The sequence below is a fragment of the Melanostigma gelatinosum genome (genome assembly GCF_949748355.1).
Source record: "Melanostigma gelatinosum genome assembly, chromosome: 21".
In the NCBI taxonomy this organism is placed as follows: Eukaryota; Metazoa; Chordata; class Actinopteri; order Perciformes; family Zoarcidae; genus Melanostigma; species Melanostigma gelatinosum.
The window spans coordinates 1,366,673-1,388,953 of NC_136654.1; the positions used below are offsets into that span (position 1 = coordinate 1,366,673).

Here is a 22,281-nt window from a genome sequence, read left to right on the forward strand (position 1 = left end):
GAGGATGAACTGGAATCATTCATGGTCACCAGAGGATGAACTGGAATCATTCATGGTCACCAGAGGATGAACTGGAATCATTCATGGTCACCAGAGGATGAACTGGAATCACTTCATCCATTAATGTTTCATCCAGCAGCCTCATGCTGTACTTTGAGTTTATTGCTAATCATCTAATGCTAAGCTAAGATGGTGAACGTGGTAAACATTATACCTGGTAAACCAACGCTCCATCTCGCCACATTACCCCGTAAAGGCCCTGCTGTGCACGAGTTATCTGCAGTCTTTGTACCGTGACAGCTGTTCAACATCAGCATGCAACTCTGTCTCCTACAAAACTACGTTTCCACACAACTGACCCGCCCTCGCATTTACGTTTTGAGGGAAACTGATTTCCTCCCACGTTACGGTCACAGTTGTAAACGTTGTAAACTCAGATGAAACAGGTAAAGTTATAAAACATCATGGCTTAAAATGTCCACAAAATCAAAACAAAACAAAATGCAACACCAGTACACAAACAGCAGTCTCCTGATGACAGGCCTTACAAAGCGAATGTAACTCAAGACCAAATACGTTTCCCCAAACGTAATACACAATGCAGTCGTTTGTGTGCGGAGATCACTCAGGTGATTTGATGAACATGCTGACCGTGATGTTTAGTGCATCTGTTTCAGGCTGTTGGACGTTTGTTAAAACATCATCTTTACACAGAACGAGACAAGAAACGCTGAACGCAAAGAGAACTTTACAACTGAACTCAACCAGCTGATACTTTTCAACATGCAGGTGAATCAGCAGCAACATGCAGCTGACACAAGCCGAACATTCACTGAGACGCATATGTCAGCATTTTTGCAGTCACACACACACACACACACACACACACACACACACACACACACACACACACACACACACACACACACACACACACACACACACACACACACACACACACACACACACACACACACACACACACACACACACACCCTTGCTCCCTGTCCTATTTTCTGCTGCCGCTAAGAATCGGAGTCCACATCAATGACACAAGATGGACCTGAAAAAAGCTGCAGGCCTCCCGCCTACATAAACACAGCCTCCTCTACCTTTGTTTGCTGTTCTACTTCCCATCAACGTGTTCGAAGTACAAAAAGCTGGAGACTGTGTACTGAATACAATGGAGGTCTAATGAGAAGCTGAGAGGACGGTTTTGTGTTCAGGCCATTTGCAATAATGTGCACGCGAGCAAAGAGAGAGCCAGAGTGCAGGTATCTCTGGCTCCATAACATCTTCATCTGCTTTAATGGACGAGTGTGCCCGTGCTCGTCTTCATGCCTCATATTTCTTTCATGTTTCATGTGGAAGTCGGGGAGAAATGGTGTTCGTTAAAGAGGAGAGGCCCACCTTGAAGCCGGTTTTGCTTTTCTTGCAGCAGAGGCAGGCCAGCATGAGGAAGACGAAGGTGAAGAGGCCCGAGAGGGAGATGGCCACCACGGCCAGGGACGACGACCAGGACAGCCCACTCAGCGGAGCGCCATCTGCAGGACACAAGCGTTACAGACGGACAGAATATGAGGCGAGGCGCAACACTATTACTGTGTGCACGACGCCAATGTGATCAAATGCATGTTAAAGCTCGTACGGCATATGAACGCAATATGATTACAGCAGTAAAAGGGCTGCACTCTTCATCGGCACGCTGTTGCATTTAAATGTTTCACACAGGAGCTCATGAACTGACTGCTTTCTCAGGAGACTTTATATTTCCATTAAGCGACATTCACATGTTTGATTTGTAGCTTGTCCTCATGTTTTTGCTGAAAAATGAAATGCTGTGAAACATTAGAGCTCTGTAGGATTTATCTGGAACACAATGAACACTTCTGCTCGGAAAACCAGCCAATAAATGCATCACCCGACAGCAGAGGCACATCTTCTACTTATTCTAAGCTCTGAGATAAACCTGATAGACATACATACATGCATTGTATTGTGCATATTTAAGATATATTTTCTTTATATTTTCCAGTTTATTTGTATCCCTCTTCTATGGGCTAGTCTATGGCTTAACTCCTCCTTTTTCACATTGTGATTATTGTAAAAGTCAAAGTATTGTAAATGTTAATATTTCCGATATTTTCAGATATTTTCCAAGCCATGTTTCTACAGTAGCCCAGAACGGACAAACTGAACTCTGGCTCCAGATGAGGTCATTCGCGTTTTTTGCATTTTTGCGGAGGCCACCGTAGTTCTTCTACACGCTTGGTTTCAGCCGGTTTCAGCCGGTTTCAGCCGGTTTCAGCCGGTTGCGATCTGCAACCTCACCGCTAGATTCTACCAAATCCTACAAACTGCACCTTTGAATTGAGACTGTTTCAGATTAAAAGTTCCTCTGAGTAACTTTAAGAGAAGAGACAGAAGACGGAGAGGAAACGCAGCGAGAAAGCAAAGAGGTTGACATGCAACCACGCAGCCTTGGACATCGGGATTTCTTTAGGCCAAGGGAATGCCCAAAATAAATGCTTTTCAACCATAACTCTGTGAGATGTAACCCAGAACTGACAGCAGAGTTATAAAACCCAATAAAACCCACTGAAGACGCCCTGAAGGGCACTTTGGCACCACAATAAAACACCTCACTAGAGTACTACAAGATCACTTTTACAATAGAATTTATCTGCAAAACAAGAAATTTAGGTTTTAAATTAAAAGAAAGATCTAATTATAATACTGATACAGTATTAATACAGTATGAATACAGTGTAAACATCCTCTAGTTCACCTCTGAAGCCATCAGTAGATCTCAGGCTCCGTTTCTCTCTCAGCCTCATTCTGCATCTGAGACAGATCTTCAGACTTCCATGGCTTGAATTATTCCTCATGCTGCCCAACCTCGTAAATAATATCTTGTTCCCACTCTTTAGGGCCATATCCGAGCAGCGGATGATTTATTCTTCTCATTCTGCGACGGCTTCCAAATGCAACGGTTACCAAGGAAACAGATTGGACGGAGAGCCATGCGGGATCGCCTTCAGTAAATCTCTCTCACACCGATTCATGCCAACAGCAGTGCCACCCAGCTCCACACACACACACACACACACACACACACACGCACGCACGCACGCACGCACACGCACGCACACACACGCACACACGCACACACACACACACACACACACACACGCACGCACGCACGCACGCACACGCACGCACACACACGCACACACACACACACACACACACACACGCACGCACGCACGCACGCACACGCACGCACACGCACGCGCGCACACACACACACACACACACACACGCACATGAGCAACGGAGCACAGAGAGTCATTTCTGATGCCAGTTCCTGCTGATCCTCTGAAAGCTGCTGCAACTGGCTCTCAGTGGGAATCAGGCTCTTGGTATAATTGGAGTGTTGAGTGTTTGGAGGCCGGCTGCCAGAATGTAAGAGGACGAGAATGTTTGTTTGTTTTTTTTAAATGAAAAAAACATGCAAATGTAAGTTTAATGCGGGTTGAGCTGGACCGCTCAGGGGTTTCTGAAACATGGAGTCTGAATTCCACTGAATATTTCACTCGACTGGACTCAATGAAAACCAGCGGTCCAGAAAGAGTCCATAGATATGATGCTCATGATCAGAGTGGGAGGAAGAAGTGGGAAAAGCCAGCTTGCTAAATCAGTCAATAACCGTTTAGTGCGTTGAAACACAAAGAAGATTCAGAGTTCATCACCGTTTATGTGTCAGGGGTTAATTACTGACAGCAGAGACATGTTGTGGTTTATTTAAACCCCCCCCCCCCCGCCGAAGCACAAGTGGGGATTAATATTTGAGCAACGCATACAGTAGAGCCACGTGCAGTCGCAGTAAGCACAGAGCAGCTAAGTCCAGCTGATACATTTCAACGGTATTATTATAAGCAGATGTAAAGTCCTGCGACTGCTACTCGTCCAGTCGACAGTGAATCAGAAATGACCAGCACTGCTGTGCATCTTATTTACAGAGCACACGCCTGTCAGTCGATGATCAAACAGTTCAGATTTATTGTTAAGGCCGATATCATAATCATGGTGATTCTTCACTGCAGGGTTCATTGCAGGTTTACAGTACGTCTTCAGTTGGAACCAATGAGCTCGAGTCAGAGAACATTGAGAATCTCTCCGTTGAAACATTGATGGATTGAGTTTGAGAGATAAGAGTTCCACCTCAAGCAGGGAGGTGAGGAGGAAGCAGGATGTAGGAGAAGGGGGAGAAACGTGGAGGATGAAGAAAGGGTTGATATCTAATCTTGAGCAGGAGGTTTGTTACAGTAGAGTACTCAGTGAGATAGCAGGTGCAGGAACAAGCTTAGTACAGCAGTGAGTAAGTCGGCTAACAGAAGAGAGGGAAGGAAGGGGGAATCATAGAATATATCGGTGCAGTCATGTGATGCTGGTCTGATTTGGCCAGTCAGCATCCTCTCTTTGTAACAGAAACACACAATAGGACCTCGTTGTTGTCTTGTCTTCCCTGGCGTTGTAAAATCAATGCCATCGACATTGCAAAGAGACCAATGTCTCCTGCTGAAGGCTGCTTAGTTCACAGGGACATGTCCCCTCCAGACACCTTCATTTACTGCTGTCACTAAACACAAAACACAAGATTCATTTGAGGTGAAAAACACAGGAATGTGGACTGACTTGGAAGCAAAGAAATGAAGGCGAAAAGACAATGGACAAGACAGGGCCTTCTCCTACACACACACTCTCGCACACACACACACACACTCTCACACACACACACACACACACACACACTCTCACACACACACACTCACACACTCTCACACTCTCACACACACACACACTCTCACACACACACTCTCACACAAACACACACTCACTCACACACTCTCACACACTCACACACACACACACACTCTCAAACACACACACTCACACACTCTCACACACACGCACACACACACACACACACACACACACACTCACACACTCTCACACAAACACACACTCACTCACACACTCTCACACACACACACTCTCAAACACACACACTCACACACTCTCACACACACGCACACACACACACACACACACTCTCACACACTCACACACTCTCACACACACACACACACTCTCACACACTCACACACTCTCACTCACACACTCTCACACACTCTCACTCACACACTCTCACACACTCTCACACACGCACACACGCACACATGCAGATGTTTAAAAAGGTCCAAACATGGTAACCAGACCGGGATACAAAGAACATTCTATGTCAGATGCAAATGTGACCTATAGCGTCTTGAAAGGGTCGCCATCCTGCACATGAATCACTCGAGAGCTCGCTCACACTGTCAGCTTCATCGCGTGTCTGTAAGTCAATGTCTTGTTTTTCGTGTAACAAATTTAAAATGCAAAAATGAATTCCTGAAGATGATAAAGAAGATGATATTCTTTGGAACAACACGTGGAATGTCCAAACTTCAAGTCTTTATGAATGCAAAGCCCCTGTGGAAATATTCATGTGATTCACTGCCAAACGTACTCACTGCACGCCGGTGAGTTTGGGACAGTCTGCATAAATGTGTCTGTTTGTGTATATAAACAGAAGTTTATATATATTTGTATTCTTTTTTAATTAAATAAGTATTTGGAAAGAAAAAACTACAACGCCTTATTTATCCCATCATGCAAAAAAGAGAGAGAGAGAGAGAGCGCCGGCATGACGACAGGAAGACTCATCAGTTAAGAAAAAAACAACATCGGAGAGATGGAAGATGATGATGATGATGATGATCGTGGTGACAGGAGGAAAACAGATGGGTGGAGGGGAGGGTCAGAGAAGGTTAATCAAGCCCGAACATGTGAACTGCATGAAGCCGATGAGCTGGACATGAACAATCTGTGCTCAGGGGCCAAAGAGAAACCAATCTGCCGTATAGCCTACATCTGCTGGTGCACGAGGAACGCTGCAGTGTTCTTCACTTCAGACAGACAACAGCTGTGATGCATGTTTGTCATGGCAGATCTGGATGTAAACACAACCAAATGTTGGCGAACAGCTGCTGACGTGTCTGACTCAAGAACAGGCTTTTTTGGGGGTATAAATCAACTGGTTTCCATGGTGACTGAGTCCCACAAAGCCCGCTCAGCTCACAGACGCTGAGCCGAGACAAAGAATCACGAACCCTGAACACTAGAAAGGAATTCCACCTTCCTTAACAAGTGGCTCGATATTAAGTGGCTACTTATGAACACGTATTTGGTAGAGAAACACAACCTCGGACACAAACGACTAAAAGTCAGCAGTTAACATGGTCACCTGTTAACACGGTCACCAGTTAACACGGTCACCAGTTAACACGGTCAACACGGTCACCAGTTAACACGGTCACCTGTTAACACGGTCAGCAGTTAACACGGTCACCTGTTAACACGGTCACCAGTTAACACGGTCACCTGTTAACACGGTCACCAGTTAACACGGTCACCTGTTAACACGGTCAGCAGTTAACACGGTCACCAGTTAACACGGTCACCTGTTAACACGGTCAGCAGTTAACACGGTCACCTGTTAACACGGTCACCAGTTAACACGGTCACCAGTTAACACGGTCAGCAGTTAACACGGTCACCTGTTAACACGGTCACCAGTTAACACGGTCAGCAGTTAACACGGTCACCTGTTAACACGGTCAGCAGTTAATAATAATAATAATAATAACTTTAATTTATATAGCGCCTTTCAGGGGACCCAAGGCCGCTTTACAAGAGTAACAGTTTACACGGTCACCAGTTAACACGGTCAGCAGTTAACACGGTCACCTGTTAACACGGTCAGCAGTTAACACGGTCACCAGTTAACACGGTCAGCAGTTAACACGGTCACCAGTTAACACGGTCAGCAGTTAACACGGTCACCTGTTAACACGGTCAGCAGTTAACACGGTCACCAGTTAACACGGTCAGCAGTTAACACGGTCACCTGTTAACACGGTCACCAGTTAACACGGTCACCAGTTAACACGGTCAGCAGTTAACACGGTCAGCAGTTAACACGGTCACCAGTTAACACGGTCACCTGTTAACACGGTCACCTGTTAACACGGTCAGCAGTTAACACGGTCACCTGTTAACACGGTCAGCAGTTAACACGGTCACCAGTTAACACGGTCAGCAGTTAACACGGTCACCTGTTAACACGGTCAGCAGTTAATAATAATAATAATAATAACTTTAATTTATATAGCGCCTTTCAGGGGACCCAAGGCCGCTTTACAAGAGTAACAGTTAACACGGTCAGCAGTTAACACGGTCACCAGTTAACACGGTCACCTGTTAACACGGTCAGCAGTTAACACGGTCACCAGTTAACACGGTCACCTGTTAACACGGTCAGCAGTTAACACGGTCACCTGTTAACACGGTCAGCAGTTAACACGGTCACCAGTTAACACGGTCAGCAGTTAACACGGTCACCTGTTAACACGGTCACCAGTTAACACGGTCACCAGTTAACACGGTCACCAGTTAACACGGTCAGCAGTTAACACGGTCACCTGTTAACACGGTCACCAGTTAACACGGTCACCTGTTAACACGGTCAGCAGTTAACACGGTCACCAGTTAACACGGTCAGCAGTTAACACGGTCACCTGTTAACACGGTCACCAGTTAACACGGTCAGCAGTTAACACGGTCACCTGTTAACACGGTCAGCAGTTAATAATAATAATAATAATAACTTTAATTTATATAGCGCCTTTCAGGGGACCCAAGGCCGCTTTACAAGAGTAACAGTTAACACGGTCACCAGTTAACACGGTCAGCAGTTAACACGGTCACCTGTTAACACGGTCAGCAGTTAACACGGTCACCAGTTAACACGGTCACCTGTTAACACGGTCACCTGTTAACACGGTCAGCAGTTAACACGGTCACCTGTTAACACGGTCAGCAGTTAACACGGTCACCAGTTAACACGGTCAGCAGTTAACACGGTCACCTGTTAACACGGTCACCAGTTAACACGGTCAGCAGTTAACACGGTCACCTGTTAACACGGTCACCAGTTAACACGGTCAGCAGTTAACACGGTCACCTGTTAACACGGTCAGCAGTTAATAATAATAATAATAATAACTTTAATTTATATAGCGCCTTTCAGGGGACCCAAGGCCGCTTTACAAGAGTAACAGTTAACACGGTCACCAGTTAACACGGTCAGCAGTTAACACGGTCACCTGTTAACACGGTCAGCAGTTAACACGGTCACCTGTTAACACGGTCACCTGTTAACACGGTCAGCAGTTAACACGGTCACCTGTTAACACGGTCAGCAGTTAACACGGTCACCAGTTAACACGGTCAGCAGTTAACACGGTCACCTGTTAACACGGTCACCAGTTAACACGGTCAGCAGTTAACACGGTCACCTGTTAACACGGTCAGCAGTTAATAATAATAATAATAATAACTTTAATTTATATAGCGCCTTTCAGGGGACCCAAGGCCGCTTTACAAGAGTAACAGTTAACACGGTCACCAGTTAACACGGTCAGCAGTTAACACGGTCACCTGTTAACACGGTCACCAGTTAACACGGTCACCAGTTAACACGGTCACCAGTTAACACGGTCAGCAGTTAACACGGTCACCTGTTAACACGGTCAGCAGTTAATAATAATAATAATAATAACTTTAATTTATATAGCGCCTTTCAGGGGACCCAAGGCCGCTTTACAAGAGTAACAGTTAACACGGTCACCAGTTAACACGGTCAGCAGTTAACACGGTCACCTGTTAACACGGTCAGCAGTTAACACGGTCACCAGTTAACACGGTCACCTGTTAACACGGTCACCTGTTAACACGGTCAGCAGTTAACACGGTCACCTGTTAACACGGTCAGCAGTTAACACGGTCACCAGTTAACACGGTCAGCAGTTAACACGGTCACCTGTTAACACGGTCACCAGTTAACACGGTCAGCAGTTAACACGGTCACCTGTTAACACGGTCACCAGTTAACACGGTCAGCAGTTAACACGGTCACCTGTTAACACGGTCAGCAGTTAATAATAATAATAATAATAACTTTAATTTATATAGCGCCTTTCAGGGGACCCAAGGCCGCTTTACAAGAGTAACAGTTAACACGGTCACCAGTTAACACGGTCAGCAGTTAACACGGTCACCTGTTAACACGGTCAGCAGTTAACACGGTCACCTGTTAACACGGTCACCTGTTAACACGGTCAGCAGTTAACACGGTCACCTGTTAACACGGTCAGCAGTTAACACGGTCACCAGTTAACACGGTCACCAGTTAACACGGTCAGCAGTTAACACGGTCACCTGTTAACACGGTCACCAGTTAACACGGTCAGCAGTTAACACGGTCACCTGTTAACACGGTCAGCAGTTAATAATAATAATAATAATAACTTTAATTTATATAGCGCCTTTCAGGGGACCCAAGGCCGCTTTACAAGAGTAACAGTTAACACGGTCACCAGTTAACACGGTCAGCAGTTAACACGGTCACCTGTTAACACGGTCACCAGTTAACACGGTCACCAGTTAACACGGTCACCTGTTAACACGGTCAGCAGTTAACACGGTCACCTGTTAACACGGTCAGCAGTTAACACGGTCACCAGTTAACACGGTCAGCAGTTAACACGGTCACCTGTTAACACGGTCACCAGTTAACACGGTCACCAGTTAACACGGTCACCTGTTAACACGGTCACCAGTTAACACGGTCACCTGTTAACACGGTCACCTGTTAACACGGTCAGCAGTTAACACGGTCACCAGTTAACACGGTCAGCAGTTAACACGGTCACCTGTTAACACGGTCACCAGTTAACACGGTCAGCAGTTAACACGGTCACCTGTTAACACGGTCAGCAGTTAATAATAATAATAATAATAACTTTAATTTATATAGCGCCTTTCAGGGGACCCAAGGCCGCTTTACAAGAGTAACAGTTAACACGGTCACCAGTTAACACGGTCAGCAGTTAACACGGTCACCTGTTAACACGGTCAGCAGTTAACACGGTCACCAGTTAACACGGTCACCTGTTAACACGGTCACCTGTTAACACGGTCAGCAGTTAACACGGTCACCTGTTAACACGGTCAGCAGTTAACACGGTCACCAGTTAACACGGTCAGCAGTTAACACGGTCACCTGTTAACACGGTCACCAGTTAACACGGTCAGCAGTTAACACGGTCACCTGTTAACACGGTCACCAGTTAACACGGTCAGCAGTTAACACGGTCACCTGTTAACACGGTCAGCAGTTAATAATAATAATAATAATAACTTTAATTTATATAGCGCCTTTCAGGGGACCCAAGGCCGCTTTACAAGAGTAACAGTTAACACGGTCACCAGTTAACACGGTCAGCAGTTAACACGGTCACCTGTTAACACGGTCAGCAGTTAACACGGTCACCAGTTAACACGGTCACCAGTTAACACGGTCAGCAGTTAACACGGACACCTGTTAACACGGTCAGCAGTTAACACGGTCACCAGTTAACACGGTCAGCAGTTAACACGGTCACCAGTTAACACGGTCAGCAGTTAACACGGTCACCTGTTAACACGGTCAGCAGTTAACACGGTCAGCAGTTAACACGGTCACCAGTTAACACGGTCACCTGTTAAGACGGTCACCTGTTAACACGGTCACCAGTTAACACAGTCAGCAGTTAACACGGTCAGCAGTTAACACGGTCACCAGTTAACACGGTCAGCAGTTAACACGGTCACCAGTTAACACGGTCAGCAGTTAACACGGTCACCTGTTAACACGGTCAGCAGTTAATAATAATAATAATAATAACTTTAATTTATATAGCGCCTTTCAGGGGACCCAAGGCCGCTTTACAAGAGTAACAGTTAACACGGTCACCAGTTAACACGGTCAGCAGTTAACACGGTCACCTGTTAACACGGTCAGCAGTTAACACGGTCAGCAGTTAACACGGTCACCAGTTAACACGGTCAGCAGTTAACACGGTCACCTGTTAACACGGTCACCAGTTAACACGGTCACCTGTTAACACGGTCACCTGTTAACACGGTCACCTGTTAACACGGTCAGCAGTTAACACGTTCACCAGTTAACACGGTCAGCAGTTAACACGGTCACCTGTTAACACAGTCACCAGTTAACACGGTCAGCAGTTAACACGGTCAGCAGTTAACACGGTCACCTGTTAACACGGTCAGCAGTTAACACGGTCAGCAGTTAACATGGTCAGCAGTTAACACGGTCACCAGTTAACACGGTCACCAGTTAACACAGTCAGCAGTTAACACGGTCAACAGTTAACACGGTCAGCAGTTAACACGGTCAGCAGTTAACACGGTCAGCAGTTAACACGGTCACCAGTTAACACGGTCACCAGTTAACACGGTCAGCAGTTAACACGGTCACCAGTTAACACGGTCACCTGTTAACACGGTCACCAGTTAACACGGTCACCTGTTAACACGGTCACCTGTTAACACGGTCAGCAGTTAACACGGTCACCTGTTAACACGGTCAGCAGTTAACACGGTCACCAGTTAACACGGTCAGCAGTTAACACGGTCAGCAGTTAACACGGTCAGCAGTTAACACGGTCACCTGTTAACACGGTCAGCAGTTAACACGGTCACCAGTTAACACGGTCAGCAGTTAACACGGTCACCTGTTAACACGGTCACCAGTTAACACGGTCACCTGTTAACACGGTCACCTGTTAACACGGTCAGCAGTTAACACGGTCACCTGTTAACACGGTCACCAGTTAACACGGTCACCAGTTAACACGGTCACCTGTTAACACGGTCAGCAGTTAATAATAATAATAATAATAACTTTAATTTATATAGCGCCTTTCAGGGGACCCAAGGCCGCTTTACAAGAGTAACAGTTAACACGGTCACCAGTTAACACGGTCACCTGTTAACACGGTCACCAGTTAACACGGTCACCAGTTAACACGGTCAGCAGTTAACACGGTCACCAGTTAACACGGTCAGCAGTTAACACGGTCACCTGTTAACACGGTCACCAGTTAACACGGTCAGCAGTTAACACGGTCACCTGTTAACACGGTCAGCAGTTAATAATAATAATAATAATAACTTTAATTTATATAGCGCCTTTCAGGGGACCCAAGGCCGCTTTACAAGAGTAACAGTTAACACGGTCACCAGTTAACACGGTCAGCAGTTAACACGGTCACCTGTTAACACGGTCACCAGTTAACACGGTCAGCAGTTAACACGGTCACCTGTTAACACGGTCAGCAGTTAACACGGTCACCAGTTAACACGGTCAGCAGTTAACACGGTCACCAGTTAACACGGTCACCAGTTAACACGGTCACCTGTTAACACGGTCAGCAGTTAACACGGTCAGCAGTTAACACGGTCACCAGTTAACACGGTCACCTGTTAAGACGGTCACCTGTTAACACGGTCACCAGTTAACACAGTCAGCAGTTAACACGGTCACCTGTTAACACGGTCACCTGTTAACACGGTCAGCAGTTAACACGGTCACCAGTTAACACGGTCAGCAGTTAACACGGTCACCAGTTAACACGGTCAGCAGTTAACACGGTCACCTGTTAACACGGTCAGCAGTTAATAATAATAATAATAATAACTTTAATTTATATAGCGCCTTTCAGGGGACCCAAGGCCGCTTTACAAGAGTAACAGTTAACACGGTCACCAGTTAACACGGTCAGCAGTTAACACGGTCACCTGTTAACACGGTCAGCAGTTAACACGGTCAGCAGTTAACACGGTCACCAGTTAACACGGTCAGCAGTTAACACGGTCACCTGTTAACACGGTCACCAGTTAACACGGTCACCTGTTAACACGGTCAGCAGTTAACACGGTCACCTGTTAACACGGTCAGCAGTTAACACGTTCACCAGTTAACACGGTCAGCAGTTAACACGGTCACCTGTTAACACAGTCACCAGTTAACACGGTCAGCAGTTAACACGGTCAGCAGTTAACACGGTCACCTGTTAACACGGTCAGCAGTTAACACGGTCAGCAGTTAACACGGTCAGCAGTTAACACGGTCACCAGTTAACACAGTCAGCAGTTAACACGGTCACCAGTTAACACGGTCAGCAGTTAACACGGTCACCAGTTAACACGGTCAGCAGTTAACACGGTCAGCAGTTAACACGGTCACCAGTTAACACGGTCAGCAGTTAACACGGTCACCTGTTAACACGGTCACCAGTTAACACGGTCACCTGTTAACACGGTCACCTGTTAACACGGTCAGCAGTTAACACGGTCACCTGTTAACACGGTCAGCAGTTAACACGGTCAGCAGTTAACACGGTCAGCAGTTAACACGGTCAGCAGTTAACACGGTCACCTGTTAACACGGTCAGCAGTTAACACGGTCACCAGTTAACACGGTCAGCAGTTAACACGGTCACCTGTTAACACGGTCACCAGTTAACACGGTCACCTGTTAACACGGTCACCTGTTAACACGGTCAGCAGTTAACACGGTCACCTGTTAACACGGTCAGCAGTTAACACGTTCACCAGTTAACACGGTCAGCAGTTAACACGGTCACCTGTTAACACAGTCACCAGTTAACACGGTCAGCAGTTAACACGGTCAGCAGTTAACACGGTCAGCAGTTAACACGGTCACCTGTTAACACGGTCAGCAGTTAACACGGTCAGCAGTTAACACGGTCACCTGTTAACACGGTCACCAGTTAACACGGTCAGCAGTTAACACGGTCACCAGTTAACACGGTCACCAGTTAACACGGTCAGCAGTTAACACGGTCACCAGTTAACACGGTCAGCAGTTAACACGGTCAGCAGTTAACACGGTCACCTGTTAACACGGTCACCGTGTTAAGTGGTGACCGTGTTAACAGGTGACCGTGTTAACTGCTGACTTTTAGTCGTTTGCGTCCGAGGTTGTGTTTCTCTACCAAATACGTGTTCATAAGTAGCCACTTAATATCGAGCCACTTGTTAATGTATCTACTCACTGACACCACACAGATCTGGTGAGTCACTTTGTTTCGGTTGCATTCTCACTCTTTGGTGCTTTATGTTTTTACACTCTGTCGTACTTCCGTAACCAAACTGCCACTGCCAATTTTGGAATTGCCCACAGATCCCACAAATGAAACAGTGGTCTGACCCGATGTCGTTCTATTCTTCTCACTCGGCTGCTCATCATGTTGGACTTGGACTCCCTCTAGTTCCCTTCCTGAGGCTCCTTGTTCCTCCCGCTGCGTGAGATCCTCCAGTGGAGCCACAGAACGATACACTGCTCAGACCCATTCGCACAAAAGATTCGGAGGATTAACGATTCACATTATGAGGGAGTGAAGTCTTCCGTCCGTATGAGCATTCAGCCCACGTACTGTAACCGCATTACACAGGAAGCTGTAATTCAGAGCAACTAACCGTGAAACAGCTCAGCCGCATTATCTCTGTTCAGCGACCTCACACAAATATGAGAACGGTTCTGCAGATCACCTGCGTTGGCACTTCTGCTGTTTATTTCCGTGTGTGTGTGTGTGTGTGTGTGTGTCGTCTACCTGACACCTCCTGCCCTGCTGTGGCAGAGCTATACACCTCAGTATGCCGAGTGCAGCCTCGGCAGCAGGCAGCTTCCACCGAGGCTCTCCCTTCCCTCCCCAGATGATTCTCTGGCCAGAAACACCTCGGCCCCGTCTGGTTCATTCAGCACTCGGCTCCCTGGAGGGCCCCGGGGCCACGTCAGCAAGACGTCCAGCGGTGGAACAGAACTACGTATATTGCCAGTCTTGTCCGGGTGCCGTCGATGAAAATCCCGAACGAGAGTGGGGTCGAGGATCCTAGACCGGGGCACCCATGAGCGTTCCTCAGGACCGTAACCCTCCCAGTCCACGAGGTATTGGAAACCCCGACCCCGAGGGCGAACATCCAACAGTCTGTTGACCGTATGCGCTGGACCTCCGTCGATGAGTCGGGCGGGTGGTGGGGGTCTGGCCGGAGGGCACAGGGCACAGGTGGACACCGGTTTGATCAGCGACACGTGGAACGTCGGGTGGATCCTCATGGATGAGGGAAGCTTCAGACGAACTGCGGACGGGTTGATAATTGCCTGGACCGCAAACGGACCGATGAACCGGGGAGACAACTTCCGGGATTCGGTCCGTAATGGGATGTCCCTGGCGGAGAGCCACACCATTTGACCGACTTGGTAATGTGGAGCAGGGATGCGGCGGCGATCCGCAAAACGCTTATTCTGTTCCGCCGTGCGGAGAAGGGCGGCCCGGGTCTCCCTCCACACCTTCCTACAGCAACGAAGGTGGCGCTGCACTGAGGGAACAGCTATCTCCACCTCCTGGGCGGGGAACAGAGGTGGCTGGTAACCCAGGGAGGCCTCGAATGGAGTGTGGCCCGTAGCCGATGATGTATGGGAGTTGTGGGCATATTCCACCCAAGGCAGGTGAGTACTCCAGCTGGAGGGATTCGATGCTGCCACGCAGCGGAGGGAGGCCTCGAGCTCCTGATTAAGCCTCTCCGTCTGCCCGTTGGACTGGGGGTGGAACCCCGAGGACAGACTGATGGTTGCGCCGAGGGCCCGGCCGAAGGCTCTCCAGACCTGGGATACGAACTGCGGGCCTCGGTCCGACACAATGTCCACCGGGATCCCATGCAGACGGAACACCTGGCTGACCATGATATCCGCCGCCTCCTGAGCTGAGGGAAGCTTGGGCAGAGCGAGGAAGTGAGCCGCCTTGGAGAAGCGGTCAACCACCGTAACGATGACCGTGTTTCCATGAGAGGGTGGCAGGCCCGTGACGAAGTCCAGGGCGATATGGGACCAGGGACGATGAGGCGCCGGGAGGGGTTGCAGCAAGCCGGCGGGAGGTCGGTGTGACGCCTTATTGCGGGCACAGGTTGAGCAGGCGAGGACAAAGGCTCTAGTATCGGCCTCCAGCGATGTCCACCAAAAGGTTCTCCGAAGCAGATCAATGGTGCGTCTGACGCCAGGGTGACAGGAGAACCGAGAGGTGTGCGCCCACTGGAGCACTTGGGAGCGTGCGGACAGGGGAACAAAGAGGCGGCCGGGAGGCCCGCCTCCGGGATCTGGCTGGGTTCGGAGAGCGTCCTGCACCACTGATTCGATCTCCCAGGTGAGAGCGGCTGCCACACAGGTTGTAGGGAGGATGGTCCCAGGACTGGAGGAGCGACCCTCGGGAGAGAACTGGCGAGAGAGAGCATCAGGCTTGGTATTCTTGTGGCCTGGGCGGTAGGAGATGGTGAAGTCAAACCGTCCGAAGAATAATGACCACCGAGCCTGGCGAGAGTTTAACCGCTTGGCCGTCCGAATGTACTCGAGGTTCCTATGGTCTGTCCAGACCACGAACGGATGAACAGCCCCCTCTAGCCAGTGTCTCCACTCCTCGAGAGCCAGCTTAATTGCCAGCAGTTCCCGGTTTCCCACATCGTAGTTCCTCTCTGCTGGGTTCAACCGGCGGGAATAGTAGGCGCAAGGGCGCAACTTCGAGTCCGAGTCCGACTGTTGAGACAGGATGGCCCCCACACCTGTGTCAGAGGCGTCCACCTCAACAACGAACTGACGGGTGTCGTCGGGCTGAATCAGGATGGGGGCGGAGGAGAACCGTTCCTTGAGGAGCTTGAATGCCCGACCGGCCTCCGGTGTCCATACAAATATGGTCTTGGAAGAGGTGAGCCCAGTGAGCGGGGCTGCGAGGTTACTGTAGTTCCTGATGAATCGACGGTAGAAGTTGGCAAACCCCAGAAACTGTTGGAGCTGTTTCCGGGAGGAGGGAGTCGGCCACTCAGTTACCGCCTTGACCTTTTCTGGATCCGTTCTTACTTGACCCCTCTCAATGATGAATCCCAGGAACTGAACTGAGGTCACATGGAACTCACATTTCTCCGCCTTCACAAACAGTTTGTTCTCCAGTAGGCGCTGGAGGACCAACCGAACGTGGCGCTGATGCTCCAGAAGGTCCGCAGAGTAGATGAGGATATCATCGATGTACACGAACACAAAACGGTTCAGGAAGTCCCGGAGTACGTCGTTTACCAACGCCTGGAAAACTGCTGGGGCATTGGATAGTCCAAACGGCATGACCAAGTACTCGAAGTGACCGAGGGGGGTGTTGAACCCCGTCTTCCACTCATCTCCTGCTCGGATCCGCACCAGGTGGTATGCATTGCGAAGGTCGAGCTTGGTGAAGATTGTGGCTCCAGACAAGGGTTCAAACGCAGAATTAATCAGTGGCAGAGGGTACTTGTTCCGGGTAGTGATGCTGTTCAGACCCCGATAGTCGATGCAGGGCCGGAGGCTCTTATCCTTCTTAGAGACAAAGAAGAATCCAGCTCCGAGTGGTGATGAGGACGGGCGGATGATTCCAGCCCTCAACGACTGTGAGATGTATTCCTCCATGGATGCCTTCTCCGGCCTAGACAGGTTATATAACCGACTGGAAGGAAGCGGAGCGCCCGGGTGGAGGTCAATAGCGCAGTCGTAGGGACGGTGAGGTGGTAAGGAGAGGGCCCGGCTCTTGCTAAACACTTCCCCGATGTCATGGTAGGCGGTGGGCACGGAGGCGAGATCTGGCAAAGGCTCCTGGGGAGGTCCTCCAGGGGGTTGCGCCGATCTTAGGCAGTTAGCATGACAGTCGGGGCTCCATGCGGCAATCCTCCCTGCCGCCCAGTCAATCCGAGGGTTATGGGTGGTGAGCCAAGGGTGGCCCAGAACTAGGGGGTTCTGCGGAGAAGGAAAAACGTAAAACTGAAGTCTCTCTCTGTGATTACCGGACAGGATGAGCTGCAGCGGCTGGGTCCGGTGAGTGACTCGGGCTAGGAAGCTGCCGTCTAGGGCATTGACCACTAGCGGACGCTCTAGTCTCTCCAAGGGAATCTGGACTCTGGCGATAAACTCCGTGTCCATGAAATTCTGTTCTGCTCCAGAGTCCACCAGAGCCGAGAGAGAGAGAGAGCGAGAGTGCAGCGAGAGAGATGCCGGCAACAACAGTCTTGGTAGGGAGTCTCGAGAAGGCTCGGGTCCGCTCACCAGTATCCCAACCTTTACTGGCGAGCGCCCCCGTTTGACCGAACCGGACAGGAGGAAAGGGAATGTCCCAGGCGGCCACAGTACAGGCACTCGCCTGCTCTGATCCGCCTATCTCTCTCCCGTGGCGAAAGGTGGGCACGCCCGAGCTGCATAGGCTCCTCCTCCGGCGTGGAAAAGGGGACCGAATCCCAAGCCTGAGGCCCTCTCCGCTCCTCCGGATAGGCTGACGCCGGAGCACGCAGGCGGAAGCTGGAAGAGGGCGATGTCACGGGTGATGCCCCTAGGGACCTGTAGTTCCTCTCACGTCGCCTCTGCCGCATCCGATTATCCAGCCCGATCGAGAGCTTAATCAGCTCCTCCAACGAACCGGCCTTATTACAGGTTGCCAGTTCATCCTTCATGGCTTCGGATAGTCCGTGAAGGAAAACTCCCCTGAGCGCCGTCTCTCCCCACCCGGACTCGGCGGCGAGAATGCGGAAGTCCACTGCGTGTTCTGCTACACTCGCCTGACCCTGTCGCAAGCGGAGGAGGCGTTGAGCTGCATCCTCGGAGTCCACTGGGTGGTCGAAAACCCTCCTCAGATCCTCCACAAAGTCGACATAATCCACAAGATTAGGCTGGTCGATGCTCAGTGTGTTCGTGGCCAAGTCCAAAGCCCTTCCCCGCAGTAAGCCGACCACGTAAGAAACCCTGGACCTGTCTGAGGCGAAAATCTGGGGCTGTCGGTCAAACACCTGCCTGCATTGAAACAGGAAGCCCCGGCATCTCCCCAGCGTTCCGTCATAGGGCTCCGGAGGTGGCACGGGGGACTCCCGAACCGGCGGGGCGAGGCCTGGAGAGGGGAGTGCAGGTGATGGGTCCGGGGCTGGAGCCGGCTGAAGCTGGCCTGTCCGAACCAGTCCCTGCAAGATGCGGCCAACCTCAGAGACCTCACCTGCCATGGATTGCAGGGCTTGGCGCATCTCCATGAGCATCTGCTGGTGTGCCTCCAGCTGCGTGCTATGTCCGGCCAGCGTAGCTGCTCCTGTGGTCGCTGCGTCCATTTTATGGTCAGTCTGTTCTGTCACGGGAGTTCACGGGTAGGACCCAAATGCAGACCACAGGAGACAAAGTCCAATGAAACAGGTTTATTTGGTAGACAAGTGGGTGGCTGGTGTGAGTCCCGTGGCTCGACACCGGGGGCTGGTAGCTCGACGGTGTGATGTCCCGTGGCTCGACACTGAAGAGTTGACAGATCGACGGTGTGATGTCCCGTGGCTCGACACCGGAGAGTTCGTAGATCGCCCAGTACTTTCCACCCGTAGCAGAGAGGAGAGAGATTAGCACAGGAAGATACCATGGGGTTTACTCACGACACGGCGGACGCTACCGAGGCAGACGACAATACAGACTGACGCCCCAAGCCTGCAGGCCCAGGGCTTATATGCTGCCGGGTAACGAGCCAGATTGTCCGCAGCTGGCATCCATCAGAGCGGTAGCAGTGGGAGGAGTCTGGAGGCAGGTCCGAGAAAACACCAAGCACATGGCATAACAAAACACACACAGGGGAATGACAGACACATGAGGAGAGGAGATTGGAGGGGAAACAGAGGTAACCACACAGTGGGTCAGACAGGGATCCTGACACTAAGTCCTTAATCTCAGACTTCCTCCTTGGTCCTCACTGCCTGTTTTCTTTTTCGACACTCACTCACAGATTTTTGGATTTATTTATTTATTTTCTCCTTCCATCGCTGTCTGTTTGTGGACGAGTCTCCCAGAGAGGAAGAGGGAGGCCACTCCAGCAGAATTTATCTCTTCTTCCTGCACTCTGTCCCCATCGGCACTGACTGCACATGCTCAGATGTGACATCGCGCCACAGATGCAATTACATAACACACACACATGCACACACACACAGCTCACATGAGAGCAGCACACGCAACGTGATGTCATCTTTATACTCATATTTTGGCGTTTTGCCAAAACCCCTCGTCATCTTTGTAGTTGCAGCCTTTGGCGTGTTGTCTTGATGAAGGTTTGGGAGTGGTTAATGTTATAACATTAACCACATGTTATAACATGTGGTTCATGTCGTAACATGTGGTTCATGTCGTAACATGTGGTGACTGTCGTAACATGTGGTTAATGTCGTAACATGTGGTTACTGTCGTAACATGTGGTTACTGTCGTAACATGTGGTTCATGTCGTAACATGTGGTTAATGTCGTAACATGTGGTTAATGTCGTAACATGTGGTTAATGTTGTAACATGTGGTTAATGTTGTAACATGTGGTTACTGTTGTAACATGTGGTTAATGTTGTAACATGTGGTTAATGTTGTAACATGTGGTTCATGTTGTAACATGTGGTTAATGTTGTAACATGTGGTTAATGTTGTAACATGTGGTTACTGTTGTAACATGTGGTTCATGTTGTAACATGTGGTTCATGTTGTAACATGTGGTTCATGTTGTAACATGTGGTTCATGTCGTAACATGTGGTTCATGTCGTAACATGTGGTTCATGTCGTAACATGTGGTTCATGTCGTAACATGTGGTTCATGTCGTAACATGTGGTTCATGTCGTAACATGTGGTTCATGTCGTAACATGTGGTTCATGTCGTAACATGTGGTTAATGTCGTAACATGTGGTTAATGTCGTAACATGTGGTTACTGTTGTAACATGTGGTTCATGTTGTAACATGTGGTTCATGTTGTAACATGTGGTTCATGTTGTAACATGTGGTTACTGTTGTAACATGTGGTTAATGTTGTAACATGTGGTTCATGTTGTAACATGTGGTTAATGTTGTAACATGTGGTTACTGTTGTAACATGTGGTTCATGTTGTAACATGTGGTTCATGTTGTAACATGTGGTTCATGTTGTAACATGTGGTTACTGTCGTAACATGTGGTTAATGTCGTATCATGTGGTTCATGTCGTAACATGTGGTTCATGTCGTAACATGTGGTTCATGTCGTAACATGTGGTTCATGTCGTAACATGTGGTTCATGTCGTAACATGTGGTTCATGTCGTAACATGTGGTTCATGTCGTAACATGTGGTTCATGTCGTAACATGTGGTTCATGTCGTAACATGTGGTTCATGTCGTAACATGTGGTTCATGTCGTAACATGTGGTTCATGTCGTAACATGTGGTTCATGTCGTAACATGTGGTTCATGTCGTAACATGTGGTTCATGTCGTAACATGTGGTTAATGTCGTAACATGTGGTTAATGTCGTAACATGTGGTTCATGTCGTAACATGTGGTTCATGTCGTAACATGTGGTTCATGTCGTAACATGTGGTTCATGTCGTAACATGTGGTTCATGTCGTAACATGTGGTTAATGTCGTAACATGTGGTTAATGTTGTAACATGTGGTTACTGTTGTAACATGTGGTTAATGTTGTAACATGTGGTTCATGTTGTAACATGTGGTTCATGTTGTAACATGTGGTTCATGTTGTAACATGTGGTTCATGTTGTAACATGTGGTTAATGTTGTAACATGTGGTTAATGTTGTAACATGTGGTTAATGTTGTAACATGTGGTTACTGTTGTAACATGTGGTTAATGTTGTAACATGTGGTTAATGTTGTAACATGTGGTTACTGTTGTAACATGTGGTTGATGTTGTAACATGTGGTTGATGTTGTAACATGTGGTTAATGTTGTAACATGTGGTTAATGTTGTAACATGTGGTTAATGTTGTAACATGTGGTTAATGTTGTAACATGTGGTTAATGTTGTAACATGTGGTTGATGTTGTAACATGTGGTTCATGTTGTAACATGTGGTTAATGTTGTAACATGTGGTTAATGTTGTAACATGTGGTTGATGTTGTAACATGTGGTTGATGTTGTAACATGTGGTTAATGTTGTAACATGTGGTTAATGTTGTAACATGTGGTTAATGTTGTAACATGTGGTTAATGTTGTAACATGTGGTTCATGTTGTAACATGTGGTTCATGTTGTAACATGTGGTTCATGTTGTAACATGTGGTTCATGTTGTAACATGTGGTTCATGTTGTAACATGTGGTTAATGTTGTAACATGTGGTTAATGTTGTAACATGTGGTTAATGTTGTAACATGTGGTTACTGTTGTAACATGTGGTTAATGTTGT

The 22,281-nt window shown here is 48.5% G+C and overlaps 1 protein-coding gene across 1 annotated transcript in view; it reads right to left on the reverse strand.

The window, feature by feature from the left end:
* aatkb (apoptosis-associated tyrosine kinase b) overlaps positions 1–22,281 on the reverse strand; it is a gene marked incomplete at its 5' end in the record, with an annotated part of 53,354 nt that overhangs the window by 20,819 nt on the left and 10,254 nt on the right. Inside the window, one exon of the mRNA XM_079292960.1 lies at positions 1,411–1,544. Within this exon, the coding sequence (XP_079149086.1) occupies positions 1,411–1,544 (134 nt within the window). The remainder of the gene's footprint in view (positions 1–1,410; positions 1,545–22,281) is intronic.